Raw genomic sequence first — 27,845 nt, 5'->3', positions numbered from 1 at the left:
CTACATAATGCAGTGGGTTCAAAAAAAATGGCCTGAGGCCATTTATACAAGATAGCTTCATTATGTATCACATCAAACTTTTAACAAAGTCTGAAATTTGCATTGCGCACCTTAATTAAAAATCCTTGCAATTAAGGTTCAAACTGACTTTTCTTCTTCTCTAGTATTTGAGTAGACCAATTAAATATTTTCAACTAAATCCAAAGTAATGAAACACCAATTACAACCAAGCTGGCCATAGGTACCACAAGACTTCTCTGTCACACGCTCCTCTCAATCAGTTCCTGCAGCTATCTGCTGCTTTTTCATTCATGTCTTCCAATGCACACTGTTCGCTTTGGTTCTCCACATGTTCTTTTCCTCATGCAAAGCCATTCCATCACCTTTGGAGGACAGCAGCCAACCATATGGCACACATAACCTGCCCATCGAAATCTTCTCACTGTAACTGCATGCAAGTCACTCCTTCTCATAACATTAGTGCTGGTTATTTTGTCCCTTGTAGCTCAGATCCAACATCCTATTTATACCAGGCATTTCAAAAGCATCCAGAATCATCATCGGTGCTTTTGTCAGAATTCAGCTCTCAAAACTGAACAGAAATTTCCAATGCACACTAGCCTCTAATACACTTTGCGTTTCACATGCCACAATATGTCTTTGCTCCTCCACAGCTTGTCAACAGCACATGGAGTTAAAGCAAGTGTCTTGCTTACAGCTCTCTTTGCCTGGCATTCAAATTGCCAGGTTGTACAATTGACTCCACCGCTTCCACCTCTGCACCATCAATGTCTCCTTTCTTCAGTCTTCATCCTTCTGTGCTCTCCCTCATATGGGCACAATCTAGATTTTTAGGAAGCTGATGTTGAATTCCCCCTTCTTTCTTTCAATAGTCAGCTCACTTACGACAACCAAGGTTCCAGTGAGAATAGCCAGTCCATTAATAGGCGCTGGGCTGTCCTTAACTCTCAGGCTCATCACATTCGCTGTGTCTATTTACCACTTCCTGGTACATGACAATACTGAGCAAGGTGGGTGATGAGATGCAGTCTTGAAAGACTTCAGTCTTCACTTCAAACCGCTGATACTTTTCCTTCAATTACCATACGTGTCTTTGTTCTCTCAATCATCTCCTTTAGTAGCCAAGTCGTCTTTCAATTGAGTCATAGAATTACATAGAACGTACACCACAGAAACAGGCCATACGGCCCAAAAGGTCCATCCTGGTGTTTATGCTCCACACAAGCCTCCTCCCTCCATACTTCATTTAACCCCATCAACACATCCCTCTATTCCTTTCTCCCTCATGTGTTTAACTAGCTTCCCCTTGAATGCATCTATGCTATTCACCTCAACTACTCCTTGTGGTAGCGAGTTCCACATTCTAACCACCATCTGAGTAAAGAAGTTTTTCCTGAATTCCTGATTGGATTTATTAGTGACTATCTTATATTTATGGCCCCCAGTGCTGGTCTCCCCGCAAGTGGAAACACCTTCTCGACATCTACCCTATCAAACCCCTTCATAATCTTAAAGACCCTCTATCAGGTCACCCCTCAGTCTTCTCTTTTCTAGAGAAATGAGCCTCAGTATAACCTCTCAGTTCTGGTATCATCCTAGTTAATCTTTTTTGCACCTTCTCCAGTGCCTCTATATCCTTTTTATAATAAGGACACCAGAACTGTTCACAGTACTCCAGTACAACCAAGGTTCTATACAAGTTTAACATAACTTCTCTACTTTTCAATTCTATTCCTCTAGAAATGAACCCCAGTGCTTGGTTTGCTTTTTTAATAGCCTTATTAACCTCCGTTGCTACTTGTGTATCTGTACCCCCAGACCCCTCTGCTCTTCTTCCCCATTTAGATTATTATTGTTGAAGCAGTATGTTGCCCCCTTATTCTTTCTACCAAAATGCAATACCTCACGTTTGTCTATATTGAAATTAATTTGCCAATTGCACGCCGATTCTTCAAATTTATTAACGTCTTTCTGTATTTCGCCGCAGTCCTCCTCGGTATTAACTACACCCCCCAATTTGGTGTCGTCTGCAAATTTTGAAATTGTACTTCCGATTCAGAGTCCAAATAGTTTATGGAAATGGTAATCTCAGACACCATGGGGGCAATTTTAACCTTACCTGCCCGTCGGGAAACTGACGGGATCGGGTGCAATGCTGGTTTTATACCCCGTCCGATTTTACTCTCAACTGACTTCAACAGAGAGTAATATCGGGCAGGGTGCAAAATCGCCGGTCCACCCGATGCCGTGGGTTTCGTTCCCAGCGAGTTAGGTTAAAATGACCTCCCACGTCTCTACACTTGAGTTTTACACTCATAGGAACAGCTAGACGAGAAAAGACCAAGGTCCATGTGGTTTGCCTTCTACCTTCCTGGTAGTGGCCTGATACGACGATAACGAAGCTGCTGACTAATCAACAGACCCAGACATAAGGCGAGGAAAACCCCCAGTGGTGGAAAGCTTTGGGAACCATAGGCCCAAAGTCACCTGCTCCTCCCAAGTATACTACACTTACCATATGCCACGTCTCAAATTACTGTATCCCAAAATATTATTTTCTGAAACAAATCTAGACAATCTGCATTTGAACAAATCAATACTATCTACTAGGGAGCCTGTTTCATAGATTTACCACTCGCTCACTGAAACAATGTTTCCGCAGATTCATTTTCAATTTACCGCTCTTCAAGCACAGACCGTGTCCTCCGTTCTGGAGGAGGTGAAGCAGCTGGCCATAGTCTACATCATCTAGTCCCTTTAGAAACCTAAAATCAGCAATCATATCACCTCTCGACCGTCTCTTTTTCTAGTGAGAACGTGCCCAATTTACGGAATTGCTTGTTATAGTCCGATCCATCCATTGCCATTCTGGTTGCCACCTCCTGCATCCTTTCAGTAGCTGCAATATCCTTTTTGTACTGCAGAACCGCACTTAGTATTCTAAATGCGGTCGCACCAATGATTTATAAAGTGGCAGGATTACCTCACTATTTCGGCTCAATATTGACCTGTTAACATACCCCAACATCTGATTTGCTCTACTGATCAAGCATTGCAGTGATAGCTTCAATTTATTGCCAATCAGGGCCCCCAGATCGCTTTCGTTTTCCATACACATTATTTTCTTTCCACTTAAGTAATAGTCCCTTCATGGATTTTTGTCCCCATGTGAAGCACTCTGCATTTTTCTACATTGAATTTCATCAATCACCTGTCTTCCCAATTCACAAGTATATTCATATTCTTATCCTGTTCAGTTTGCAGCCTGCCACCTCCATTAGGTTTGTATCATCTGCAAATTTAGCCAATGTGCTTCTGACTCTTAGCTCCAGGTCACTTATCACTCCCAGCACTTTTCCATAAGACTGGTTAGTGCACCACTGTAGCCATCTCCACTTTCCTGTGGCCTTCCACCCTACTCAGGAACATTCCAACACCTTCCACTCCCTTTTCCACCTGTAACAAAACTATTGCTTCCAATTACAAACCCGACATACTTTCTGTCTCCAGACTGTTTGGATGACAGACTGAAGCTTGTACACCACAACTACTTTGGTGACAACTCTGCACACGTCCAAGGCGATCACTTTTCTGCTGCTTTGCTACCTGCACAACCTTCAACAACTTAACTTGTCACAATCTCTGTCGCTACTATAACCAGTTCGGCACTTTGTGAGCTCCCATCTGTTTTTTTTTTAACGTCCTCCACCAGGTAGAACATCATAGAATCACAGCACAGAAGGAGGCCATTCAAACCACCGTGCCTGTGCGCGCTCTTTGAAGGAGCTATCCAGTTAGTACCATTCCCTTACTCTTTCCCCCTAGCCCTGCATTTTTTTTCCGCTTCAAATATTTATCCAATTCCCTTTTGAAAGTTATTATTGAATCTGCTTCCACCACCCTTTCAGGCAGTGCATTGCAGATCATCGTAACTCACTGTGTAACAAAATGTTCCCTTGTGTTGTATTTGGTTCTTTTGCCAATCACCTTAAATCTGTGTCCTCTGGTTACCGACCCTTCTGCCACCGGAAACAGTTTCTCCTAATTTACTCTAGCAAAACTGTTCATGATTTCGAACACCTCTATCAAATCTCCCCTTAATCTTCTCAGTTCTAAGAAGAACAACCCCAGCTTCTCCAATCTCTCCACATAACTGATGCCCCTCATCCCAGATCATAATTCATGGTGTAAAAAAAAAATCTCTCATCTCCCCTCTGGTTCTTTGCCAATTACTTTAAATCTGTGTCCTCTGGTTACCGACCCTCCTACCAGTGGAAACAGTTGCTCCTTATTTACTCCATCGAAACTCTCAATTTTTCTCTGTAGTGAGTACCTCCCCTCCCTTATGGTCTTTGTCACAGTCCCCTTTTAAACTTGAGACTGTAGCCTGCTTTTTATAATGCATTGAACAAACGCTTACTTGTGCAGGAGTACTAGCATCGTCACCCTTCTTCTTCTTCTTTTTCTTTTTTTTCGATTTGCTGCTTGCAGAACCTTGCAGGCCTGAGTCCACTTTTTCTTTTTCTTCATCCGACAGCTACAAATGGAACACATCGGTTTTTAAAACATTCTGTAACCTCTTCAACGCAACAATTCAGTCCGCTGCAAAACTGTAAGCCTCTTCCTCAGGCCACCAGGCAGGCTTATTTTACTTGCAGATCAGGACTGAAGATACATTACTAAACTAGAAATGAAATCCTGGAATCAAAGTTTTCTTTTTAATAAATTGATTCTAATCCTGCATGCATTACTTCAAAATGGGTGCACACTCAGCCTTTTGAAACTATCAATTTATTTTAAATCGAATAACACAGCACAGAAGGAGGCCTTTCAGCCCATCGCACATGTGCCGGCTCTCTGAAAGAGCTATCGATTAGTCCCACTCGCCTGCTCTGTCCCCACAGCCCTGCAAATTTTTCTTTTTCAAGTAGAAATCTAATTCTCTTTTGAAAGTTACCATTGAATCTGCTTCTACCACCCTTTCAGGCAGCGCATTCCTGGACATTCAAGCTCGCGTGTAAAAAGAATTCTCATCTCTCTCCCAGCCCCCTCCCCTACCTCCCCCACCCCACCCAACCCCCCGCTTCGGCTTTTTTTTGCCAATTATTTTTTATTTAAATTTAACATCGATCTTATAGAAGATATTTTTATATTGTTATTTACCCTTCTGTCGAGCTGTGCTATTTTCATATTTCCAGAGTCAGAAGGGAGCCCCTCAGCTGACATCACTGAACGTCTCAATGGGAAGCAATGCTAATTGATGTCTTTTTAGCCCTGGCTGCCAAGTGGGAGGTGGCCGCTGAGCTGGGGCACACCGCTGCCACTTGAGATTCAGTACCTACTAAAGTTCCCCAACTCAGATGGCTCCCAAGTGGCATCTAGAACCATTAAGGTCACCAACCCACATTACTCCTGTGGTGCCAGTCACCGGCAGGCTTTGTTGCTTTGTACGACAGCTGAGCAGCTCTCCACTGAATAAAAGAACCCAAAATAGCAAATGTCTGCAGCAGGGAGAAATCAAAATATTGTAAATATCAAACATCTGTGTGATAGGACTTTTACCAAGATTTTTGGTGGGTTTGTAGAGATGTGTTTAATACTGAAAGTACTCCTAATCCTCTGCACTCAAGTTCGTCTTTAATCCTATTTTCATTATTTGTTCGTACTCACTAGCTTCTCACATTCAAGAAGAAAAATCTTGTTGCTAAAAATAATTCAAGCATGATTAAATTATTATTTTTTAACATTGTGTTTTGGTGCTAAAGGTAGCTGCAGAATTTGCAATCCCCAAAACAATCAACATGTTCCTAACATGATATGTTATGTAAATATACTTGCATTAGTGCAGAATGAACAAGTACACTTAAGTATCTATACATGGAGACGACCTTCAGGAATATGAATATCTCAGCACGATGAATTTATTTTCTCCGGTTGATTTGTTCAAGCTATCTAGCAGGCTATAACTCATTGGAAAATTAAGCCAACTCCTAGAGAGACCGAATAGCACCGCTATTCAATGCCTAAGCACCGAAAGATGCTGAGTGGATTCTAGGGAGAAGTAATCCCTCCCCAAAAAAAGTTCAAGTGCTCCAATGCTTGACGCAGCTGGGAATTCCAAAGTAACACATGGCACAGCTGCAAATGTGACAGCCCTACTTCAGCTTGACTCTGTTTGGAGTGCTATCAGCGTTGAAAGGAGTAATGATGATATCTGGCTGAAATTCAGACGGGAGTTTTCCAATGTAAGTGGAATTCTTCAGCTTACCTTGATCCTGGGGTGAAGACCGAGAAGCAGCCATCAGATCTACCTCATTCAATTTCACCCAATTTCTTATCTTCCATTCTTTCGTTTTGCTTTCTTCTCAGTCTTTACTCACTTACTTACTGTAACTCCTTGACCTGCTTCATTTTTAATTTCCAATTTTTATATCTTTGCTTTTGGCCTTGATTTGCAATCCTTTATCTTTGCTTCGCCAGTTTCTCCTCATTATATTGCACTTTCACTTTATTCCTTCAATTTCTTTACTTCCTTCTTCTAGCTTGAATTTTCTGCTTGTTATTTGTCCCATCCCCCATTTTGTCTCCACAATATTATCCACCTGCTCTGGGATTATTTTTAATCCCTTTTCCAAGCAGAATGATACAAAATGGGCATACCAGGAAAAAAAAAAGCCATTAGTTTGGATGATTTTACTTCCTGCTGATATAAACCAGTACGAAAAACTCACAAATTAAAAAAAAATTCAAACAAAATATTATAAATATACTCATGGACTTTGAAACTGCATTCATGTGCAAATAAAGCACAGCAGTTCTTTAAAAAGAAAAAGAAAATATATAAATAAGAACTTAAGTATCGAAGACTCCCTGTGACCAAAGTGTATTGCCCAGTAGCATTTTTTAAAAAAAGTAGAAAGCAAAGTACATGTGGTCGGCCATTTAAGACTGAGATGAGGAGGAATTTCTTCACAGAGGCTTGTGAATCTTTGGAATTCTCTACCTCAAAGGGCTGTGGATGCTGAATCATTGAGTGTATTCAAGGCTGAGATAAGATAGATTTCTGGACTCTAGGGGAATCAAGGGATATGGGGATTGGGCGGGAAAGTGGAGTCGAGGTCGAAGATCAGCCGTGATCTTATTGAATGGCGGAGCAGGCTCGAGGGGCCGTGTGGCCTACTCCTGCTCCTATTTATGTTCTTATGAGACATTTCTGACACATTCAACAATGTATGCAATTCCTCTATTGGAAAGTGGAAATCAAGGCGAGTTCAGCAGAAATTCACTTCAAAACATGCCTACATGGATCACTATAGAAAAATGTTAAACAGACATAAAGGCCACAGTTCCTGTTGCAGTTCGTCACTGTTCGAACTCAAGTCAAAAACACAGATGCACATAAATGAGCATTTGCCTAGGCCAACAGGGGCTCCCACTGTTGTGCTAAGTATGTAATCTTTCCCAGTGATGTGAGGTGAAGGTGGTGGGAGAACTCAGCAACAGTGGCCAGGGCTACTAACCTTCTGTACTTCTGCAACAGTCTCCTCCGGCTGCGGAGTTGAAGCAGCTTCCTCTACTAGCCAATTTCCCCACTCCTCTGTCGGAGCATTCCAGTCAGAGTTTGGGTCAGCTGTTGAAATTCCATCTGTAGAACGATGGGCAAAATATAAAATCAAATCAATCTGAACAACTGTCGAAGCAATCTAGTTTTGACTTCTGTTAAATCTGCTTGATGGAGGATATACGTACACAGTGAAGATTTAAAGACAGTAATTGCAAATCTAAGGTTTTAAGCTTCTTCAAATCAGTGATCAATTATACATTTAAAAGGAGGTAAAATGTTGTATGCAGCAATTATTTAGATTTCAAATATTTAACACTAAATATTTTAACTTGGATCTTAAATTTATCAAGGTAGACTCACAATTCTTGGGGAAACCCCCAACTGAGAAAGTAACAGATAAATGAAACCATTGCTATTTCTATTGATGCCCTCCATCTGTCTTTATCTTATCCAGCTTTATAATAAAACAATGTCCATTAGGGGGGCCATTTTTCAGACAGACTGAGCATAGCAAATGAAAAAGTTAGCATCGAAAACAACCATCCAAAGATGGAAACAGCCAATAAGGACAGAAAAAAAAAAATCAACTTATGTTATATCAAGCCAGCTGCAGAACAGACAGAAAAAAAATAGCAAATTCAAGCTCTTTGATAAAGGCCCAAGTATAAATTTCTTATCCTTTCATTTATGTGCAAGGAATCAGAACATAAAACACAATGAAAAGGTAGAAAGACAAACAGGAAGAAAGAAAAATAAGATACTCGAGGCACACAAGTTAGGACATTTTTAAAACTGCATTTGCTTTCAGCGACCATCAATTTTAGAGTATTGGTAGAGCAACACAGAACAAAACCCTAAAATAAATCCTAGAGGGAATTCTATTACTAGTAAACAACAATTTATAACCACACTGGGGAAAACAGCAATTATAACTGCAGCTTGTTCTGGCTGCACAATAAAACCATGTAAGGGTACACTAATGTAAAGTACTTAGCTCTATTATGTGACTCAAAACAGCAGCTTTTAAATATGCCTCAGCCGTTCAAAACTATCCACAATTCGAAAGGCATCTTTGCAAAGGTAATTGGGGGTTATTTGACTGCATACATGCCATCAGGCCACAGAAACCCGACAATGGTATCGGATAGCCAAGAGTAAATTTAACAAGGGTTTTGAAGGAAAATGTCCATTCCGTGGGGAGAGATTTAGAATCATAGAAAGGTTATAGCATGGAAGGAGGCCATTCGGCCCATCGAGTCTGCGCCAACTCAATGCAAGAGCAATCCAGCTAGTCCCACTCCCCGCCCTTTCCACGTAGTCTGCAAATTCTTTCCTTTCAACTACTTATCCAGTTCCCTTTTCAAGGCCATGACTGAATCCGCCTCCACCACCCCATCGGGCAGTGCATTCCAGACCCTAACCACTCGCTGTATAAAAAAAGTTTTTCCTCATGTCACCTTTGGTTCTTTTGCCAATCACCTGAAATCTATGTCCTCTGGTTCTTGACCCTTCTGCCAATGGGAACAGTTTCTCTCTATCTACTCTGTCGAGACCCTTCATGATTTTGAATATCTCTATCAAATCTGCTCACAACCATCTCTGTTCCAAGGAGAACAACCCCAGCTTCTCCAGTCTATCTACGTAACTAAAGTCTCTCATCTCTGGAATAGTTCGAGTAAAGCTCTTCTGCACCCTTTCGAAAGCCTTCACATCTTTCCTGAAGTGCGGTGACCAGAACTGGACACAATACTCCATTTGTGGCCGAACCAGTGTTTTATAAAGGTTCATCATGACTTCCATACTTTTGTATTCTATGCCTCTATTTATAAAGCCCAGGATCACGTATTTTTTTTTAATCGCTTTCTCAACCTGCCTTGCCACCTTCAACGATTTGTGCACATCTACCCCCAGATCTCTCTGTTCCTGTACCCCTTTTAGAGTTGTGCCCTCTAGTTTATATTGCCTCTCCTCGTTCTTCCTACCAAAATGTATCACTTCGCATTTTTCTGCGTTAAATTTCATCTGCCACATGTCCGCCCATGCCACCAGCCTGTCTATATCCTCTTGAAGTCTCTCACTACCCTCCTCACTGTTTACTACCCTTCTAAATTTTGTGTCATCTGCAAATTTTGAAATTTTGCCCGGTACACCCAAGTCCAAGTCATTAATATATATCAAGAAAAGCAGTGGTCCCAGCACCGACCCCTGGGGAACACCGCTGTACACTTCCCTCCAGTCCGAAAAGCAACCGTTCACCACTACTCTCAGTTTCTTGTCCCTTAGCCAATTCTGTATCCATGTTCCTACTGCCCCCTTTATTCCATGGGCTGCAATTTTGATGATAAGCCTACCATGTAGCACTTTATCAAACACCTTTTGAATGTCCATATACACCAGATCAACTGCATTGCCCTCATCTACCCTCTCTGTTACCTCATCAAAAAACTCTTATCAGGTTAGTTAAACACGATTTGCCTTTAACAAATCTGTGCTGGCTTTCCCTAATCAATCCACACTCGTCCACTCGGCTGTTAATTCTGTCCCGGATTATCGTTTCTAAAAGTTTCCCCACCACTGACGTTAAATTGACTGGCCTATAGTGGCTGGGTTTATCCTTACACCCTTTCTTGAAGAGGGTGCAAGGATACCTTTTGGTGAAATCTTAACAATGGGTGGGGATTGGATATCAAACTTGACATTGATCCAGACATAGCATTAATAAAACATTCAGTACCAAATGGGACCCAGGTTCCAGCCCATATTAAACTTGTTTGAACCTGTTCTGCCAGGGATCTGCTTCAGGATCAAGGGATCAGCTTTGATGTGCTGAATAGCCTTTGCTCCTCTTGGACTTACGATAATTATTTAGGCTAGCAATTATAAATTCACGTGCTGCAACGACAGCCAGTCGAAGGCATGACCTGATGATTCATGAACTGGAAAACCTGAAAAGGTACACTTCCACAAGGTTGTTTGTTGATAGGCACAAGTAGAAAATTTCCACATAGAAGCTCGAGCAAGTCCTTAACAGGCACCAACAAACGTTGGCTTTCAATATGGGTCTCTGGTTAGCGTTCAAGAATCCCAAGCAATCTTAAATGATTTCTGTTTCCTAGTCTTGGTGGGGAAATATTTTAGCATCAAAATATTTCCTCCATCAAGAGAAATCTCCTTCAAAAAACAGTAGCAAGCAAGACTTTAATCATAACAATTTTCTTCCTCCCCAGCCAATTTTCTACCTTGGCCTTCTCAAGTGTCAACTCATTGATGAACAATGCCCTCCAAAACCTTTCCCACGTGCCCATTTTTTCATTTTTGAGTCTAGATTGTGAGTGAGATTTGGCAAGCTATTCAATTGTGGGGTGAATCACACAAGCTCGAGCCGGGCGCCCACGAACAAATCACTTTCAACATGGGTGTCCACTTAGCAATCAAGAGTCCCGGCCAATTTTTACCTTCCTAAAGCAGGGGCACTGAGGCCAAGTTACTAATGGTCTTAATTTGCTGAGCCACCCGGGGAAGCCAAATTGAAATGAGGTTTCACGCAGATTTCCATGACAAAACCAGCTTCCAATTTAGTGATTTGGCTCAGAAAGGCTGGTGCCAGCGGTGTACACACTGATTCTTATGTTGTCACTGCCTCAGTTTTAACTAAATGGCTCGAATCACGGAGATTTTGCCTGTTTGGCAACATGAGGTAATTTAATACAGCCAATGCTATTTTTTTTGATTAGCTGGCAGCTACAATATATTGCAGGTTGCCACAATTTAACAACCTATGATGCTTTATTTCTCTTGGGCATCAAACACCCAGTTACTTTGTCCAATTTCAGCGGAATTAAGAAGCATAACAGGATCACATACTTATGCCAGACCAGGCATCGTCAATGGAGCTGGGAGCTGGGTTGGCATCCCGTTGATGGTCATTGGTGGTTGGCTGGGAGGCTGGCTCGCCGGTGGTACCTGGAAAGAGGGATAGGGAAATTATTCATGATCAAAGTAACATGAAATAACAGATTTCAAATATAACTACTCAAAATGGCAGGGTAGGCCTATTTGGAGTCTTGATTCTGGTTGACTTATGGGGGTCCTTCATGAGAGGTAATGACAAATGACCAAATTTTACATTGCTACCCAGCAAAAACTTATTTACATTCTAACCATTTACGTTAAAAAAAAATTGATTAGTAGTTACTGAAGACTAGAAAGCAGAATGCTAATCAGAAGTGTCATGAATAGTCTCGAAAAGAAGTATGTGCAGATAGGGTTAGATGAAGTAAGAGTGGGAGGAGGTTCATATGGAGCATAAACACCGACATGGACCAGTTGGGCCGAATGGCCTGTTCCTGTGCTGTAAATTCTATGTAATTCTATGAAAATGGTTGTGACAAGGCCTTCTAATCGAACAGTTTCTTGAAAAAGGGAAGAGAAACGGACAAAGAATTCAGCAAAGTATCTGAAAGGTGATTTCAGATAATAACAGTTGGCTACAATTTAATAAAGTCAAATGTGTGCGAAAAAAATCAGCTTAAAAATAATCAGTGCGTATCAGCAATTCTAAACTCAAAAGTATCTTTGACTTGACCGTCAGGAGACGAGCAGAATTACCCATCTATAAGCAGTGCTCAAATCCTTGATGTTCAACTGGAATGTTACCCAATGACACAATTCTACGTCAATGCATGAATTATTTAATTTAGCAAATGAAGAATTGGAGGAATTATTAATGTATTGCTTAAGTCATTCTCAACCACAGCTTTGTGTTCTTTTTAAACAAAAAGAATAAAAGCTCTATTGTGGATGAAATGTAGACAACAGCCAATAAACTCTTTATTTACAAGGCAGCTCTCACCACAGCTGGCAAGATTCAAGGGCTCAGCCATCATGAAGGTCCAGAGTGTCATTTATAATACATGTACACACCTTAAAAAAGTAATTACAAGATTGCCAAGTTTGATTTGACCAAGTTTATCCAATATCTTGGACTATTCAGAGAATCTGAATCTAGTTTAAAAAGGAACCAGTGCAAGACAAACACTTTCTCTGTTACAAGCTAGCAACATATGAAATTTCAAAACAATACTACAATTTAACCTATTTTCATTTCTCCTCTCTATTCCATAGGAATACAGAAACATAGGAGCAGGAATAGGCCATTCAGCCCTTTAAGCTTGTTCTGCCATTCAATTAGATGATGGCTGATCTGTACCTCAACTCCATTTCTCCGCCTTTGCTCCATATCCCTTGATATCTTTACCCAACAAAAATCTCGCGATCTCAGTCTTGAAAATTTCAATTGACCCAAATCCACAGCCTTTTGGGGGAGCAAGTTCCAGATTTCCACTAGGAACATAGGAACAGGAGTAGGCCATTCAGCTCCTTGAGCCTGTCCCACCAATCAATTAGATCATGGCTGATCTGTATCTTAACTCCAATTGGTTCCGTATCGCTTATTACCATAGAAACATAGAAAATAGGAGCATGAGTAGGCAATTCGGCCCTTTGGGCCTGCTCCCCCATTCAAAATAATCATGGCTGATCGTCTAATTCAGTACCCTGTTCCCACTTTTTCCCCATATCCCTTTAGCATTAAGAAATATATCTATCTCCTTCTTGAATACATCTAATGACTTGGCCTCCACTGCCTTCAGTGGTAGAGAATTCCACAGGTTCACCACCTTCTGAGTGAAGAAATTTCTCCTCATCTCGGTTCTAAATGGCATACCCCATATCCTGAGACTGTGACCCCTGGTTCTGGACTCCCCAGCCATCGGGAACATCCTCCCTGCATCTAGTCTGTCTACTCCTGTTAGAATTTTATATGTTTCAATGAGATCACCTCTCATTCTTCTAAACTCGAGTGAATATAGGCCTAGTCGACCCAATCTCTCCTCATACGTCAGTCCTGCCATTCCAGGAATCAGTCTGGTAAACCTTCGTTGCACTCCCTCCATGGCAAGGACATCCTTCCTCAGATAAGGAGACCAAAGCTGCACACAATACTCCAGATGTGGTCTCGCCAAGGCCCTGTACAACTGCAGTAAGATACCAATTCCTAACAAAAATCTATCAATCTCAGTTTTGAAATTATCAATTGACCCCAGTCTCAACAGATTTTTCAGGAGAGTGCTTCAACTTTCCACTACCGTTTGTGTGAAAACGTGCTTCCTGATTTCACTCCTAAACGGCCTGGTTCTAATTTTAAGATCATGCTCTCTTGGTCTGGATTGCATCAGAGGAAATAGTTTCTCTGCACCTACCCTATAGAATCCCTTTATACTTTTCAATACCTCAATTAGATCACCCCTCAATCTTCTGAACAAGGGAATACAAGTCAAGTTTATACAACCTGTCCTCATAATTTAATCCTTTAAGCCTTGGTATAATTCTGGTGAATCTGCGCTGTACTCCATCCAAGGCCAATGTATCCTGAGGCTTTGTGCCCAAAATTGAACACAATACTCCAGATGGGGCCTGGTCAAAAATCTGCATAACTAAAGCAACACTTCCTCACTTTTGAATTCAAACCCCTCTGAGATAAAAGCCAACATTCCATTAGCCTTTTGAATTACTTTTTGTACCTATGCACTAGCTTTTTGTGATCTGTGTCCATGGACACCTAAATCCCTTTGCTCCTCCACAGCTCCTGGTTTCTCACCATTAAGAACACATTCGGATTTGTATTTCTCAGATTCAAAGCGGATGGCCTCACACTTGCCCACATTGAACTCCATCTGCCATAGTTTTGCCCACTCACTTAGTCTGTCTATGTTCCTTTGTAACGTTGTGCTCCCATCTACATAACTTACTGTGACTCCTAACTTGGTGTCACCCGCAAACTTGTGTATACAACCATCTACTCCTTCATCCAAGTCATTAATATATATAGTAAAAAACTGAGGCCCCAGTATAGATCCCTGGGGAACACCAATTGTCACATCCCACCAATCAGACTGATCCCTTTATCAATACACTCTGTCTCCTATCTCCTAACCAATTACCAACCCAGTCACAGTTACTTCATCAGGACAGACTGAAAAATAAGAAGTACTGCAAAACTGAATGGAGTAAAAACTCAATTAGCAGAATACATGGGAAATATTTCCTAAAATTGTGATGAACTGCAGTCAGGTGGAGAATTAAGTTATACCTATGATTTTCCCATGTGGATAAAAAAAGAAAGGAAAACAAAAAAGCACAAAAGACTTTCATTTATATAGTGCCTTTCACGACCTCAGGACGTCCCAAAGCGCTTTACAGCCAATGAAATACTTTTTTGCAGTGTAGTCACTGTTGTTATGTAGGAAAAGGGGCAGCCAACTTGCGCACAGCAAGGTCCCACAGCAATGTGAAAATGACCAGATAATCTGTTTTTTTTTTTAAAAAGTGATGCTGGTTGAGGGATAAATGTTGGCCAGGACACGGAAGAATTCCTCCACTCTTCTTCAAAATATTCTCCCGTGTCCTGGCCAACATTTATCCCTCAACCAGCATCACTTTTTAAAAAAAAACAGATTATCTGGTCATTTTCACATTGCTGTGGGACCTTGCTGTGCGCAAGTTGGCTGCCCCTTTTCCTACATAACAACAGTGACTACACTGCAAAAAAAGTATTTCATTGGCTGTAAAGTGCTTTGGGACGTCCTGAGGTCGTGAAAGGCACTATATAAATGAAAGTCTTTCGTGCTTTTTTGTTTTCCTTTCTTTTTTATCCACGTGGGAAAATCATAGGTATAACTTAATAGCGCTGTGGGATCTTTTATGTCCACCAGGGAGGGCAGATCCACCAAAGGTCCCATGGTGGTAATCATAGAAGAACTGGGGAGTTCTGAGTGTCCAAGTCAATGTTCATCCCTCAACCAACACCATTAAATAGTTTATCTGGTAATTCTATCTCATTTCTGACTACAGGATCTTGCTGTGTGCAAATTGGCTGCCACATTTGCCTACATTACAACAGTGACTACACTTCAAAAGTAATTCAATGGCTGCAAAGTGTTCAGGATGCCTTAAGGACACAAAAGGTGCTATATAAATGCAAATTGCTCGATTTCTTTGCAACTAAAGCTATTCAGTGAAGGGAGAATGGAAGGGGACGTTGTCTTTTATATCTAGGTTAACTGTACAGGATTTACACACCCTCAAATCAACACTTTTCACTGGAAGTTTATGTAATCAAAATGAGTGAATTTGAGTAGGGAGTGGGACATTTTTCACAATTTCAGATTCAATAACTTCCAGGACAGATATAACCAGGGCCAGACACATGGCAAAGTTCCCAACAACCTGCCTTATTTCCAATATCAGAGCACCATTCCACAATGTACCAGCACAGAAATCTTCAATTTGCCACAATTGCCGTCAATAAGCCTCAGATAATGACTGACAATTTAATTTTCATTTGTGCAGAATTACAAGGAACCTGTGCTACCAGGAATAAACAATTAAACAAAAATCAAAAACTTAACTTTGTAGCATGTAAAGAGTACACTCACAAAACACCTATACACCTGATCTATCAAATCAGCAATGATTGAAATAACAGCAGGAGAATGGTTTCGTTAGTAATATGCAATACAAGACTCATTTCTGGTCCTACATTCACAAATGAGTTAGAATCATAGAATCTTATAGCACAGAAGGAGGCCATTCGGCCAGTCGTGCCTGCGCCTGCTCTTTGAAAAAGCTGTCCAATTTAGTCCCAACACCCCAGCTTTTTCCCCATAATCCTGCAAATTAATCCTCTTCAAGTACATGTCCAATTGCCTTCTGAAAGTTCCAATGGAATCTGCTACCACCCTTTCAGGTAGTGCGCTCCAGATCTTAACAACTCTAGTGTGAAAAAAATTTAATTTCCCTCCAGTGCCTTTGCCAATTATTTTAAATCTATGACCTCTGGTTACTGACCCATTGCCAGAGGAAACAGTTTCTCCCTATTTACTTGATCAAAACCACTCAATTTTGAACACTTCTATTAATCTCCCCATAATCTTCTCTGCTCGAAGGAGAACAATCCCAGCTTCTCCAGTCTCTCTGCATAACTGAAGTCCCTCATTCCTGGTATCATCCTGGTAAACCTCCTCTGTACCCTCTCCAAGGCCTTGACATTCTTCCTAAAGTGTGGTGCCCAGAATTGAACTCAATACTCCAGCTGAGGCCTAACTAGTGATTTGTAAAGGTTTAGCATAACTTCCTTGTTTTTGTATTCAATGCCCCTATTTACAAAGCCAAGTATCCCATACGCTTTCTTAACCACCTTATTAACTTGCCGGGTACGGTAGCATAGTGGTTATGTTACTGGACTAAAATCCAGAGTCATGAGTTCAAATCCCGCCACGGCAGCTGGCGAATTTAAATTCAATTAATTAATTAAAAAATTCAATTAATTAAATAAAAATCTGGAATTAAAATACTAGTATCAGTAATGGTGGCCATGAAACTACCAGATTGTCGTAAAAACCCATCTGGTTCACTAATGTCCTTTAGGGAAGGAAGCCTGCCGTCCTTACCCGGTCTGGCCTATATGTGACTCCAGACCCACAGCAATGTGGTTGATTCTTAATTGCCCTCTGAAATGGCCTAGCAAGCCACTCAGTTGTAAAATCTCGCTACGAAAAGTCAGAATAAGAATAAAACCGGACGGACCACCCGGCATCGGACCACTAGGCACCGGACACGACAACGGCAAAAAAACACCAAGCCCAGTCGACCCTGCAAGGTCCTCCTTACTAACATCTGGGACTTGTGCCAAAATTGGGAGAGCTGTCCCACAGACTAGTCAAGCAACAGCCTGACATAGCCATACTCACAGAATCATACCTTTCAGCCAACGTCCCAGACTCTTTCATCACCATCCCTGGGTATGTCCTGTCCCACCGGCAGGACAGACCCACCAGAGGTGGCGGTACAGTGATATACAGTCAGGAGGGAGTGGCCCTGGGAGTCCTCAACATTGACTCTGGACCACATGAAATCTCATGGCATCAGGTCAAACATGGGCAAGGAAACCTCCTGCTGATTACCACCTACCGTCCTCCCTCAGCTGATGAATCAGTCCTCCTCCATGTTGAGCACCACTTGGAGGAAGCACTGAGGGTAGCAAGGGCACAAAATGTACTCTGGGTGGGGGACTTCAATGTTCATCACCAAGAGTGGCTCGGTAGCACCACTACTGACCGAGCTGGCCGAGTCCTGAAGGACATAGCTGCTAGACTGGGCCTGCGGCAGGTGGTGAGCGAACCAACACGAGGGAAAAACTTACTTGACCTCGTCCTCACCAATCTACCTGTCGCAGATGCATCTGTCCATGACAGTATTGGTAGGAGTGACCACCGCACAGTCCTTGTGGAGATGAAGTCCCGTCTTCGCACTGAGGACACCATCCAACGTGTTGTGTGGCACGACCACCGTGCTAAATGGGATAGATTCAGAACAGATCTAGCAGCACAAAACTGGGCATCCATGAGGCACTGTGGGCCATCAGCAGCAGCAGAATTGTATTCCACCACAATCTGTAACCTCATGGCCCGGCATATTCCTCACTCTACCATTACCAACAAGCCAGGGGATCAACCCTGGTTCAATGAGGAGTGTAGAAGAGCATGCCAGGAGCAGCACCAGGCGTACCTAAAAATGAGGTACCGACCTGGTGAAGCTACAACTCAGGACTACATGCATGCTAAACAGCGGAAGCAACATGCTATAGACAGAGCTAAGCGATTCCACAACCAACGGATCAGATCAAAGCTCTGCAGTCCTGCCACATCCAGTCGTGAATGGTGGTGGACAATTAAACAACTAACGGGAGGAGGAGGCTCTGCAAACATCCCCATTCTCAATGATGGCGGAGTCCAGCACGTGAGTGCAAAAGACAAGGCTGAAGCGTTTGCAACCATCTTCAGCCAGAAGTGCCGAGTGGATGATCCGTCTCAGCCTCCTCCCGATATCCCCACCATCACGGAAGCCAGTCTTCGGCCAATTCGATTCACTCCACGTGATATCAAGAAACGGCTGAGTGCACTGGATACAGCAAAGGCTATGGGCCCCGACAACATCCCAGCTGTAGTGCTGAAAACTTGTGCTCCAGAACTAGCTGCGCCTCTAGCCAAGCTGTTCCAGTACAGCTACAACACTGGCATCCACCCGACAATGTGGAAAATTGCCCAGGTATGTCCTGTCCACAAAAAGCAGGACAAATCCAATCCGGCCAATTACCGCCCCATCAGTCTACTCTCAATCATCAGCAAAGTGATGGAAGGTGTCGTCGACAGTGCTATCAAGCGGCACTTACTCACCAATAACCTGCTCACCGATGCTCAGTTTGGGTTCCGCCAGGACCACTCGGCTCCAGACCTCATTACAGCCTTGGTCCAAACATGGACAAAAGAGCTGAATTCCAGAGGTGAGGTGAGAGTGACTGCCCTTGACATCAAGGCAGCATTTGACCGAGTGTGGCACCAAGGAGCCCTAGTAAAATTGAAGTCCATGGGAATCAGGGGGAAAACTCTCCAGTGGCTGGAGTCATACCTAGCACAAAGGAAGATGGTAGTGGTTGTTGGAGGCCAATCATCTCAGCCCTAGGGCATTGCTGCAGGAGTTCCTCAGGGCAGTGTCCTCGGCCCAACCATCTTCAGCTGCTTCATCAATGACCTTCCCTCCATCATAAGGTCAGAAATGGGGATGTTCGCTGATGACTGCACAATGTTCAGTTCCATTCGCAACCCCTCAGATAATGAAGCAGTCCGAGCCCGCATGCAGCAAGACCTGGACAACATCCAGGCTTGGGCTCATAAGTGGCAAGTAACATTCGCGCCAGATAAGTGCCAGGCAATGACCATCTCCAACAATTGTAAACAATTTTACAACACCAAGTTATAGTCCAGCAATTTTATTTTAAATTCACAAGCTTTCGGAGGCTTCCTCCTTCGTCAGGTGAACGATGTGAAACGATTTTCACATCGTTCGTCAGGTGAACGATGTGAACGATTTTCACATCGTTCACCTGACGAAGGAGGAAGCCTCCGAAAGCTTGTGAATTTAAAATAAAATTGCTGGACTATAACTTGGTGTTGTAAAATTGTTTACAATTGTCAACCCCAGTCCATCTCCACATCATCTCCAACAAGAGAGAGTCTAACCACCTCCCCTTGACATTCAACGGCATTACCATCGCCGATTCCCCCACCATCAACATCCTGGGGGTCACCATTGACCAGAAACTGAACTGGACCAGCCATATAAATACTGTGGCTACGAGAGCAGGTCAGAGGCTGGGTATTCTGCGGCGAGTGACTCACCTCCTGACTCCCCAAAGCCTTTCCACCATCTACAAGGCACAAGTCAGGAGTGTGATGGAATACTCTCCACTTGCCTGGATGAGTGCAGCTCCAACAACACTCAAGAAGCTCGACACCATCCAAGATAAAGCAGCCCGCTTGATTGGCACCCCATCCACCACCCTAAACATTCACTCCCTTCACCACCGGCGCACTGTGGCTGCAGTGTGCACCATCCACAGGATGCACTGCAGCAACTCGCCAAGGCTTCTTCGACAGCACCTCCCAAACCCACGACCTCTACCACCTAGAAGGACAAGGGCAGCAGGCGCATGGGAACAACACCACCTGCACGTTCCCCTCCAAGTCACACACCATCCCGACTTGGAAATATATCGCCGTTCCTTCATCGTCGCTGGGTCAAAATCCTGGAACTCCCTTCCTAACAGCACTGTGGGAGAACCGTCACCACACGGACTGCAGCGGTTCAAGAAGGCGGCTCACCACCACCTTCTCGAGGGCAATTAGGGATGGGCAATAAATGCTGGCCTCGTCAGCGACGCCCACATCCCATGAACGAATAAAAAAAAACTTGCCCTGCCACCTTCAAAGATTTGTGAATCTATACAGCTCCCTCTGCCCTTGCACCCCCCTCAAAATAGAACCATTTAGATTTTACAGCCTCTCCATGTTGTTCCTCCCAAAGTGCATCACTTCACACTCATCCACATTAAATTGCATCTGCCTGCCCATTTCACCAGTCTGTCTGTGCCCTCCTGAAGTCTGCTACTATCCTCCTCACTATTTACCACGTTGCTAAGTTTTGTATCATCCATAAATTTTGAAACTGTACTCCCTATACCCAAGTCCAGGTCATTTATATATAACAAGAAAAGCAACGGTCTTAATACTAACCATTGGGGGACCTCACAGCATATTTCTCTCCAGTCAGAAAAACACCCGTTCACAACTACTCTCTGCCTCCTATTCCATAGCCAACTATGTACCCAAGTGCTTCTATTTTCGAAATAATAAAGTACCACATACTGGACTTAAGTGATTCAAAACAGCTTTCAGATTAAATATCAAACATAAAAGCAATATTTACTGGCCACTGCAGTCTTCGCCCCCAGAGCAGAGAAAGGCGGTTTCTGCTCAGAGGTATTCAACCTTTCATTGACACCTGCCCAAGCCCCTACAAGAAAGAAAAAAAATGTAGTTAGATCAATTGAGTTTTTCTTGAAAAGACTGAACAACTTCCATTTATATAGCATCTTTAACGTAGTAAAACGTCCCAAGGCGCTTCAGAGGAGCGTTATCAAATGAAATTTGACACCGCACCACATAGAGATATTAGGACAGGCGACCATAAGCTTGGTCAAAGAGGTAGGCTTAAGGAGCACCTCAAAGGAGGAGAAAGGGAGAGAGTGGTACAGGTGACAAGGACAGGAATAACTTTGACGTAATATACATTACCATAATTAAGTATCACATTATAAAAGATAGTGCCCCAAGCTTTGCTAACAGCAATAACTCGAATTAAGCTAAATAAAAATCCATCTTCAGCCCCAGAGTATTTCTGCCTGGTCACAAAATGCTGAAGTAATGAGTCAGTCTAATTGTTTTCCCCACAGTCAACAAGTTATCTTCACTTGTCCTGTTGGGCACCAATAGAAAATTCTGAGGTGCAACATTGCCTGACAGCTTTTTGCTCACACCTCTGAAATGGACCAGATCTGAAGCTAAAGATGATCTCAGCCAATTTGGAGGCACCAAAATAGAAACCAGATTCATCTGAATTTTAATACTATCCACATATAGTCACTTACTTTTTCCAACTCCAATGTGATTAAATATAAGATGGCATAGTAAATTTCCAATTTAAAACACGTAGACATAATAAAGTCTTCAAAGTCAGGAAACTCATCAATAATGAACCTTTTAGCAAGAAGCATTTATTTTCAAATAAACCCAAAAGTGTGGGACATAAAACTTTGTACACTAAAAATGCTGCATTTCCATCAAAGTTCCTGACCTTGGCCTAAAGGTGGAGAGCCAAGTGCAGTGTTTCACTGCCACTCTCCTAGTTATAGAAAAGCAGGTAACAGAACACTTACTGAAAAGCCCTATACTCCTAGGGTTTGATTTCACATACATCACGCACAAAAATGTAGGATTCCTGATACACAAACAAAAACAGTGCTTCCCTGCCAACTCCACTTGTACAGTTTACCAAGCAAACACAAACTTTTGGCCACAAAACCATTCAGCTCTCATTTCACACCAAGTCTTGATCCGACGAGCAAAAGCAGCACTCCAAACTGCCCAGGTTTCCTTCAATTTTCTGCCCTTTTCTCTTTTCCTTTCCAGCTCTTGTTGAACCCAAACAAAACTGCTTTCGAAAGAAACCCAACATTTGATGAAAAAGAAGATGCTCTTAAATAGCTTTTAAATTACTGTGGCAAGAATCTCATAATGCTACAGAAGAACACAAGAATGAAAAAATAATTTTCTACAAACACAACTTTTAATATTTTGCTGCATCTTGTATTTTCTTTGTGGTGACTGGGTTACTATTATGTACCTAAGTATAGCAGTTAAGATATCTGTAAACATGGTCTACATTCATTAGTGTGCAATTTGTTTATGTAAATAAGGTTGATTGCTAGGTGCTAACAAATTAGTTACTAGACATACATATCCCAAAGTGTACTGAAGGACCTTTAAAGTAAATCCTGAACTATGTTCAAAATGTTTGAATCTAAATAGGAACAAGTTTTATGTTTTTTTTTATTTTGAAATCTTCTGCACCCTACCCTGAAATGGTCATGCGCTCAATCTCAACCCTTCCATTAATTATTCAGCTCATATTACTCGTTCGAATATTTAATAAAAATTATTATTTTGGCAGTAACGCAATAATAATCAACACTATAAATTTATAGGTTTTAATTTAATATCTATGGTGTCAGACTTTACATTAGTTAACTTTGGATAATCTTTAACAATGCATTCCTTTTAAACAAAAAGCAGAAATTGAATATGAAATATTTTAATGCAAACATTCATGTCAACTTCCTCCCATTCGCCACTAAAGGAATTGACACTTGCTTGGATAGGGCAGCCCCAAACGCAAATGGGTATTAAGGTAGTGCCGTACGCATATGGCTATTCTTCCTAGACAGCAAGTGTTTACAGGCTACTCACCAATGGAGGGCATCACAGTGGAACCTTGCCCTGTCTTCACTCGATATTATGCACTTTTCAGCGGATGGCATTCAACAGCAAAAACTGTGGCTCATTTTTCCCCTCTCTAGCCCAAGGATGCTCAGGACTGTTGTGGTGCCCCAACTACTATGCTGGCTGAGACTTAATGACTCAGCATGGATCTGGAACTGAACCCGGGACCCTTTGTTCTCGATGGCTCAGTATCAACATTTACCTACAAAGCCATCAGGGCTTATTTTGAAAAACACACAAGAGGCAACATCCTCAATCCTATTAAAATAAAATAATTTCAATTGATCTCATTTCTGCTTAGGCAATTTCAATTAATAGAGATGCAAGATTCAAAATGAAAGAACACTTACCAATGCTAGGGAAAAGTGCATGCTCACTCCAAGTCTTGTCGACTAAGGGTACAGTCCATTCCTTTGTCCCTGCATTGGTATCGCCACTTTCCTGGCCCCAAGCAGGCTGATCTGGGTTTCTTTTTGCATTTGTCAATACTGGGATTTGTCGCCATTTATCATCCTTAGTTGCACTAATCTGAGTGGGCACTTTCGGCGAAATATCACACCAGCCTCCGCCATTCACAGTTAGCTGTTCACCCCATCCGGGAGCAACTATGAAGAAAAAAAAACACATAAACAAGCCTTATTCAGCATCAGAAAACCGACTCGGCCTGAAATACTGGCTGTGCTTACATCATAACTTGTTTCACCAATCAAGATACAATAGCAAGAGGATAACTAAGGAAAGAGTAGGGCCTAATAGAGACCAAAAAGGTAATCGATGTGTGGAGGCGGAAGATGTGGGTACGGATCTTAACGAATACTTTGCGTCTGTCTTCACAAAAGAGGGGGCGATGCACAGACTCTAGTTAAGGAGGAGGAGTGTGAAATATTGGATGGGATAAACATTGGTGAGAGAGGAAGTATTAAGGGGTTTAGCATCTTTGAAAGTAGATAGATCGCCAGGCCCAAATAAAACGTATCCTAGGCTGTTGAGAAGCAAGAGAGGAAATAGCAGAGGCTCTAACCATCATTTTCCAATCCTCCCAGGCTACAGCGCGGTGCCGGAGGACCGCAGGACTGCCAATGTTGTCCCGTTGTTTAAAAAGGGTGAAAAAGATAGACCGAGTAATTATAGGCCAATCAGTCTAACCTTGGTGGTGGGCAAATTATTGGAATCGATTCTGAGGGACAGCATAAATCTTCATTTAGAAAGGCACGGGTTAATCAAGGACAGTCAGAATGGATTTGTTAAAGGAAGGTCGTGTCTGACTAACTTGATTGAATTTTTTGAGCAGGTAACAAGGGGGGGTCGATGAGGGTAATGCGTTTGATGTAGTGTACATGGATTTTAGCAAGGCTTTTGACAAGATCCCACATGGCAGACTGGTCAAAAAATAAAAGCCCATGAGATCCAAGGGAAAGTGGCAAGTTCGATCCAAAATTGGCTCAGTGGCAGGAAGCAAAGGGTAATGGTCAACGGGTGTTTTTGCGACTGGAAGGCTGTTTCCAGTGGGGTCCCGCAAGGCTCAGTACTAGGTGCCTTGCTTTTTGTGGTATATATTAATGATTTGGACTTGAATGTGGGGGGCTTGATCAAGAAGTTTGCAGATGATACAAAAATTGGCCATGTGGTTGATAGTGAGGAGAAAAGCTGTAAACGTCAGGAAGATATCAAAGGACTGGTCAGGTGGGCAGAAAAGTGACAAATGGAATTCAATCCAGAGAAGTGTGAGGTAATGCATTTGGGGAGGGCAAACAAGGCAAGGGAGTACACAATAAATGGGACGATGCTGAGAGGTGTAGAGGAACAAAAGGACCTTGGAGTGCATGTCCACAGATCCCTGAAGGTAGCAGGACAAGTAGATAAGGTGATTAAGAAGGCATATGGAACACTTTCCTTTATTAGCCGAGGCATAGAATATAAGAGCAGGGAGGTTATGCTAGAACTGTATAAAACATTGGTTAGGCCACAGTTTGAGCACTGTGTACAGTTCTGGTCACCACATTACAGGAAAGATGTGATTGCACTAGAGAGGGTACAGAGGAGATTTACAAGGATGTTACCAGGACTGGAGAATTTTAGCTATGATGACAGATTGGATAGGCTGGGGTTGTTTTCTTTGGAACAAAGGAGGCTGAGGGGAGATTTAATTGAGGTATATAAAATTATGAGGGGACTAGATAGAGTGGATAGGGAGGACCTATTTCCCTTAGCAGAGGGATCAGTGACCAGGGGGCATAGATTTCAAGTAATTCGTAGAAGGATTAGAGGGGAGCGAGGAGAAATTTTTTCACTCATGGGGTGGTGGGGGTCTGTAACTCACTGCCTGAAAGGGTAGTAGAAGCAGAAACCCTCAACTCATTTAAAAAGTACTTGGATGTGCACTTGAAGTGCCGTAACCTACAGGGCTACAGACCAAGTGCGGCAAAGTGGGATTAAGCTGGATAGCTTTTTTTTTGGCTGGCACGGACACGAGGGGCCGAATGGCCTCCTTCTGTGCCATAACTTTCTATGATTCTACAAATCTATGATACTAAAAATTTCCTAAATTATTGGACTCATTTATGAATCCAAGCAGCAATGCAAGTAAATTAATCCTTTTCCACAAAAGTTTCTGGTTACATACTGATTACAATTTTAGGCCTTAATATAAAGCACCTTAATTGGCCTAATCTATTTTTTTGTGTTGTAATTACTGATCATTGGTTATGAAGAATATTCAGAGTATGGCTGGGCAAAAATATCCATAAATCTTTACTAAAAATTTAGCTTTTTAAAAAAAATACAGCTGGAGATGAAAATCCTAGCAGTACTGCTTTCTGGGAGCAGAGCATATCCTCATAATAAAATGTTATAACTCAATGTGGCGCTGAACTTAGTGTCCAATACTTCTACCTCATCGCACGTCATCTTGGGATGTATTACAATTTTCCTGCATGCACATCATATGGTTCCTAGAGTAAAATCCATGGTTGTGTTTATCATCAATAGGCCCTTCCTCTACTGACCAACCTGCAGTTTCTACTCCTTTGGTCTTCCGAGGACCCAACCCAGCTGAGGATAATGTGTGCTGCTGTGTAGCAACAGTTTCAGATCCAACTGCAGGAAGACTGGAATCCACGGAGGAATTTTCATTGATTCCTTTATCGCGTCTGCGCTGTTGCCGTTTTTCTCGGCTGCTGATTTTGGTCTCCCACGCACCTGTGAAAGAATCAAATGAAGCCCAGTTAACACTTAGATAATTATTTGAAAAATAAAAATGTTAAGATAACTTTCAAAAGGGAATTGGATAAAATACTTGAAGGGGAAAAATTTGCAGTGCTATGGGGAAAGGGCAGGGGAGTGGGACTAATTGGATAATTTCAAAGAGGCATGATGGGCCTCCTTCTGTGCTGTATCATTCTATGGGGAAAGAATGGAACCAGGTGGATAACTCTTTCAGACTTGTGGCACAGGTGCAATGGACCTCCTTCTGCGCTGTAAAGCTCCAATGATTCTATGGTAATACTCGTTATGGTTCCATTTTACCCAATGTTTCTTGTACAGTACGCCTGTATACCGACAAGTTCCAAGCATCTGACTCAATACCCAAACCTAAGCTATCAAAAAGCGGATACATTCCTTCATCATATGTTTGGATCCAAACGTTTAACTGTGTTGAGCCGAGCATTTAACTGGAAGTTCCAGTGTAAGATATTGGATTAAATTACCTTGTTTTGACAGACGTATTGTCAGCTTAAAGTGTTGCACAGTGTAAGAGAGCTTTTCCCTGAATCTTGTGACTTTTCCTGTACAGGTATATGCAACAACTCATTTGGTATAATATGACCACGGTTTCAAAAAATAATCAGAAATATTTTTAACCTATTAATAAGTATTGGACTGCATCAAGTGCTGCTCACAGCAAGGTGAACAATATGGCAGCTGTTATGTCACAGGAGCTACAAGAAATAGTTGGAGTAGGTCACTGAATGAAGGGTCTTGGGCGCAGAGTTTCCGTTTTGGGTGCAGAACGTGCTCGAAATCGCGCTGGTTAGGTTACGATTCAAGTTTCAGCTAAAATCATTTGCATAATCACAAACGTAAAATCTTCCATGAACCAGCCCAATCGGTCACTATAATAAAACGTAATCGTTTCTTTTTTCTTTCCATTAGAAAGCATTCCTTGATGTGTTTAAGAGCGGTAGCCTGGTACAGTTTTAATAATACAGCTGGATATGGGTTTATCACAAAAAATAAGCATTTTTAATAAGGGTGTCCTGTCCTCCACCTGTGAGTAACCGGATTTTAAATCATTAAAAATTACTTTAAAAAACTATACTGAACCATTTAATAATTTCATTGGTGTACACTAGTCAGTTTTTTATTCTCGTATTTTTTGATATGAAAAAAATGGTTAAAACGTGCCGACTAGTGCCTATGCGCCCAAGAAAATTAGTGCAATTTGAAGGGCCTTCCTGAACCAGCGCAATTTCGACCTGGGGGGCAGGGCTAGTTTTGGGGGCAGGGCCTGAACGGGACAAAATGAATCTTGAACCAGCGTAAAAGATTGCGGAAAACATGAACGGAAGTGGTTTTGGCCGTAACTGACTTATGCTTAAATTCCCCGATCTTTTGCGCTAGTTCAGCCGATTCCGTCCGGATTGCACTAATACTACTGGCGGAAACACTACCTCTTTATTTCAATACAATTGGGGTGGAGGAAGTGAGTGTATGGCGAATTTATGAGAGCTGGAAGAGATGGGAGA

The 27,845-nt window shown here is 42.2% G+C and overlaps 1 protein-coding gene across 1 annotated transcript in view; it reads right to left on the bottom strand.

The window, feature by feature from the left end:
• Nucleotides 1–27,845, bottom strand: part of mtdha (metadherin a) — a 90,709-nt gene that overhangs the window by 19,441 nt on the left and 43,423 nt on the right. Inside the window, exons 4-9 of the mRNA XM_067978001.1 lie at nt 26,110–26,298; nt 23,451–23,705; nt 20,969–21,055; nt 11,450–11,548; nt 7,542–7,666; nt 4,442–4,558 (exon numbers count right to left, since the gene is read on the bottom strand). Of these exons, the coding sequence (XP_067834102.1) occupies nt 4,442–4,558; nt 7,542–7,666; nt 11,450–11,548; nt 20,969–21,055; nt 23,451–23,705; nt 26,110–26,298 (872 nt within the window). The remainder of the gene's footprint in view (nt 1–4,441; nt 4,559–7,541; nt 7,667–11,449; nt 11,549–20,968; nt 21,056–23,450; nt 23,706–26,109; nt 26,299–27,845) is intronic.

The sequence above is a fragment of the Heptranchias perlo genome, chromosome 3 (genome assembly GCF_035084215.1).
Source record: "Heptranchias perlo isolate sHepPer1 chromosome 3, sHepPer1.hap1, whole genome shotgun sequence".
In the NCBI taxonomy this organism is placed as follows: Eukaryota; Metazoa; Chordata; class Chondrichthyes; order Hexanchiformes; family Hexanchidae; genus Heptranchias; species Heptranchias perlo.
This window is presented reverse-complemented; position numbering and strand designations above follow the sequence as displayed.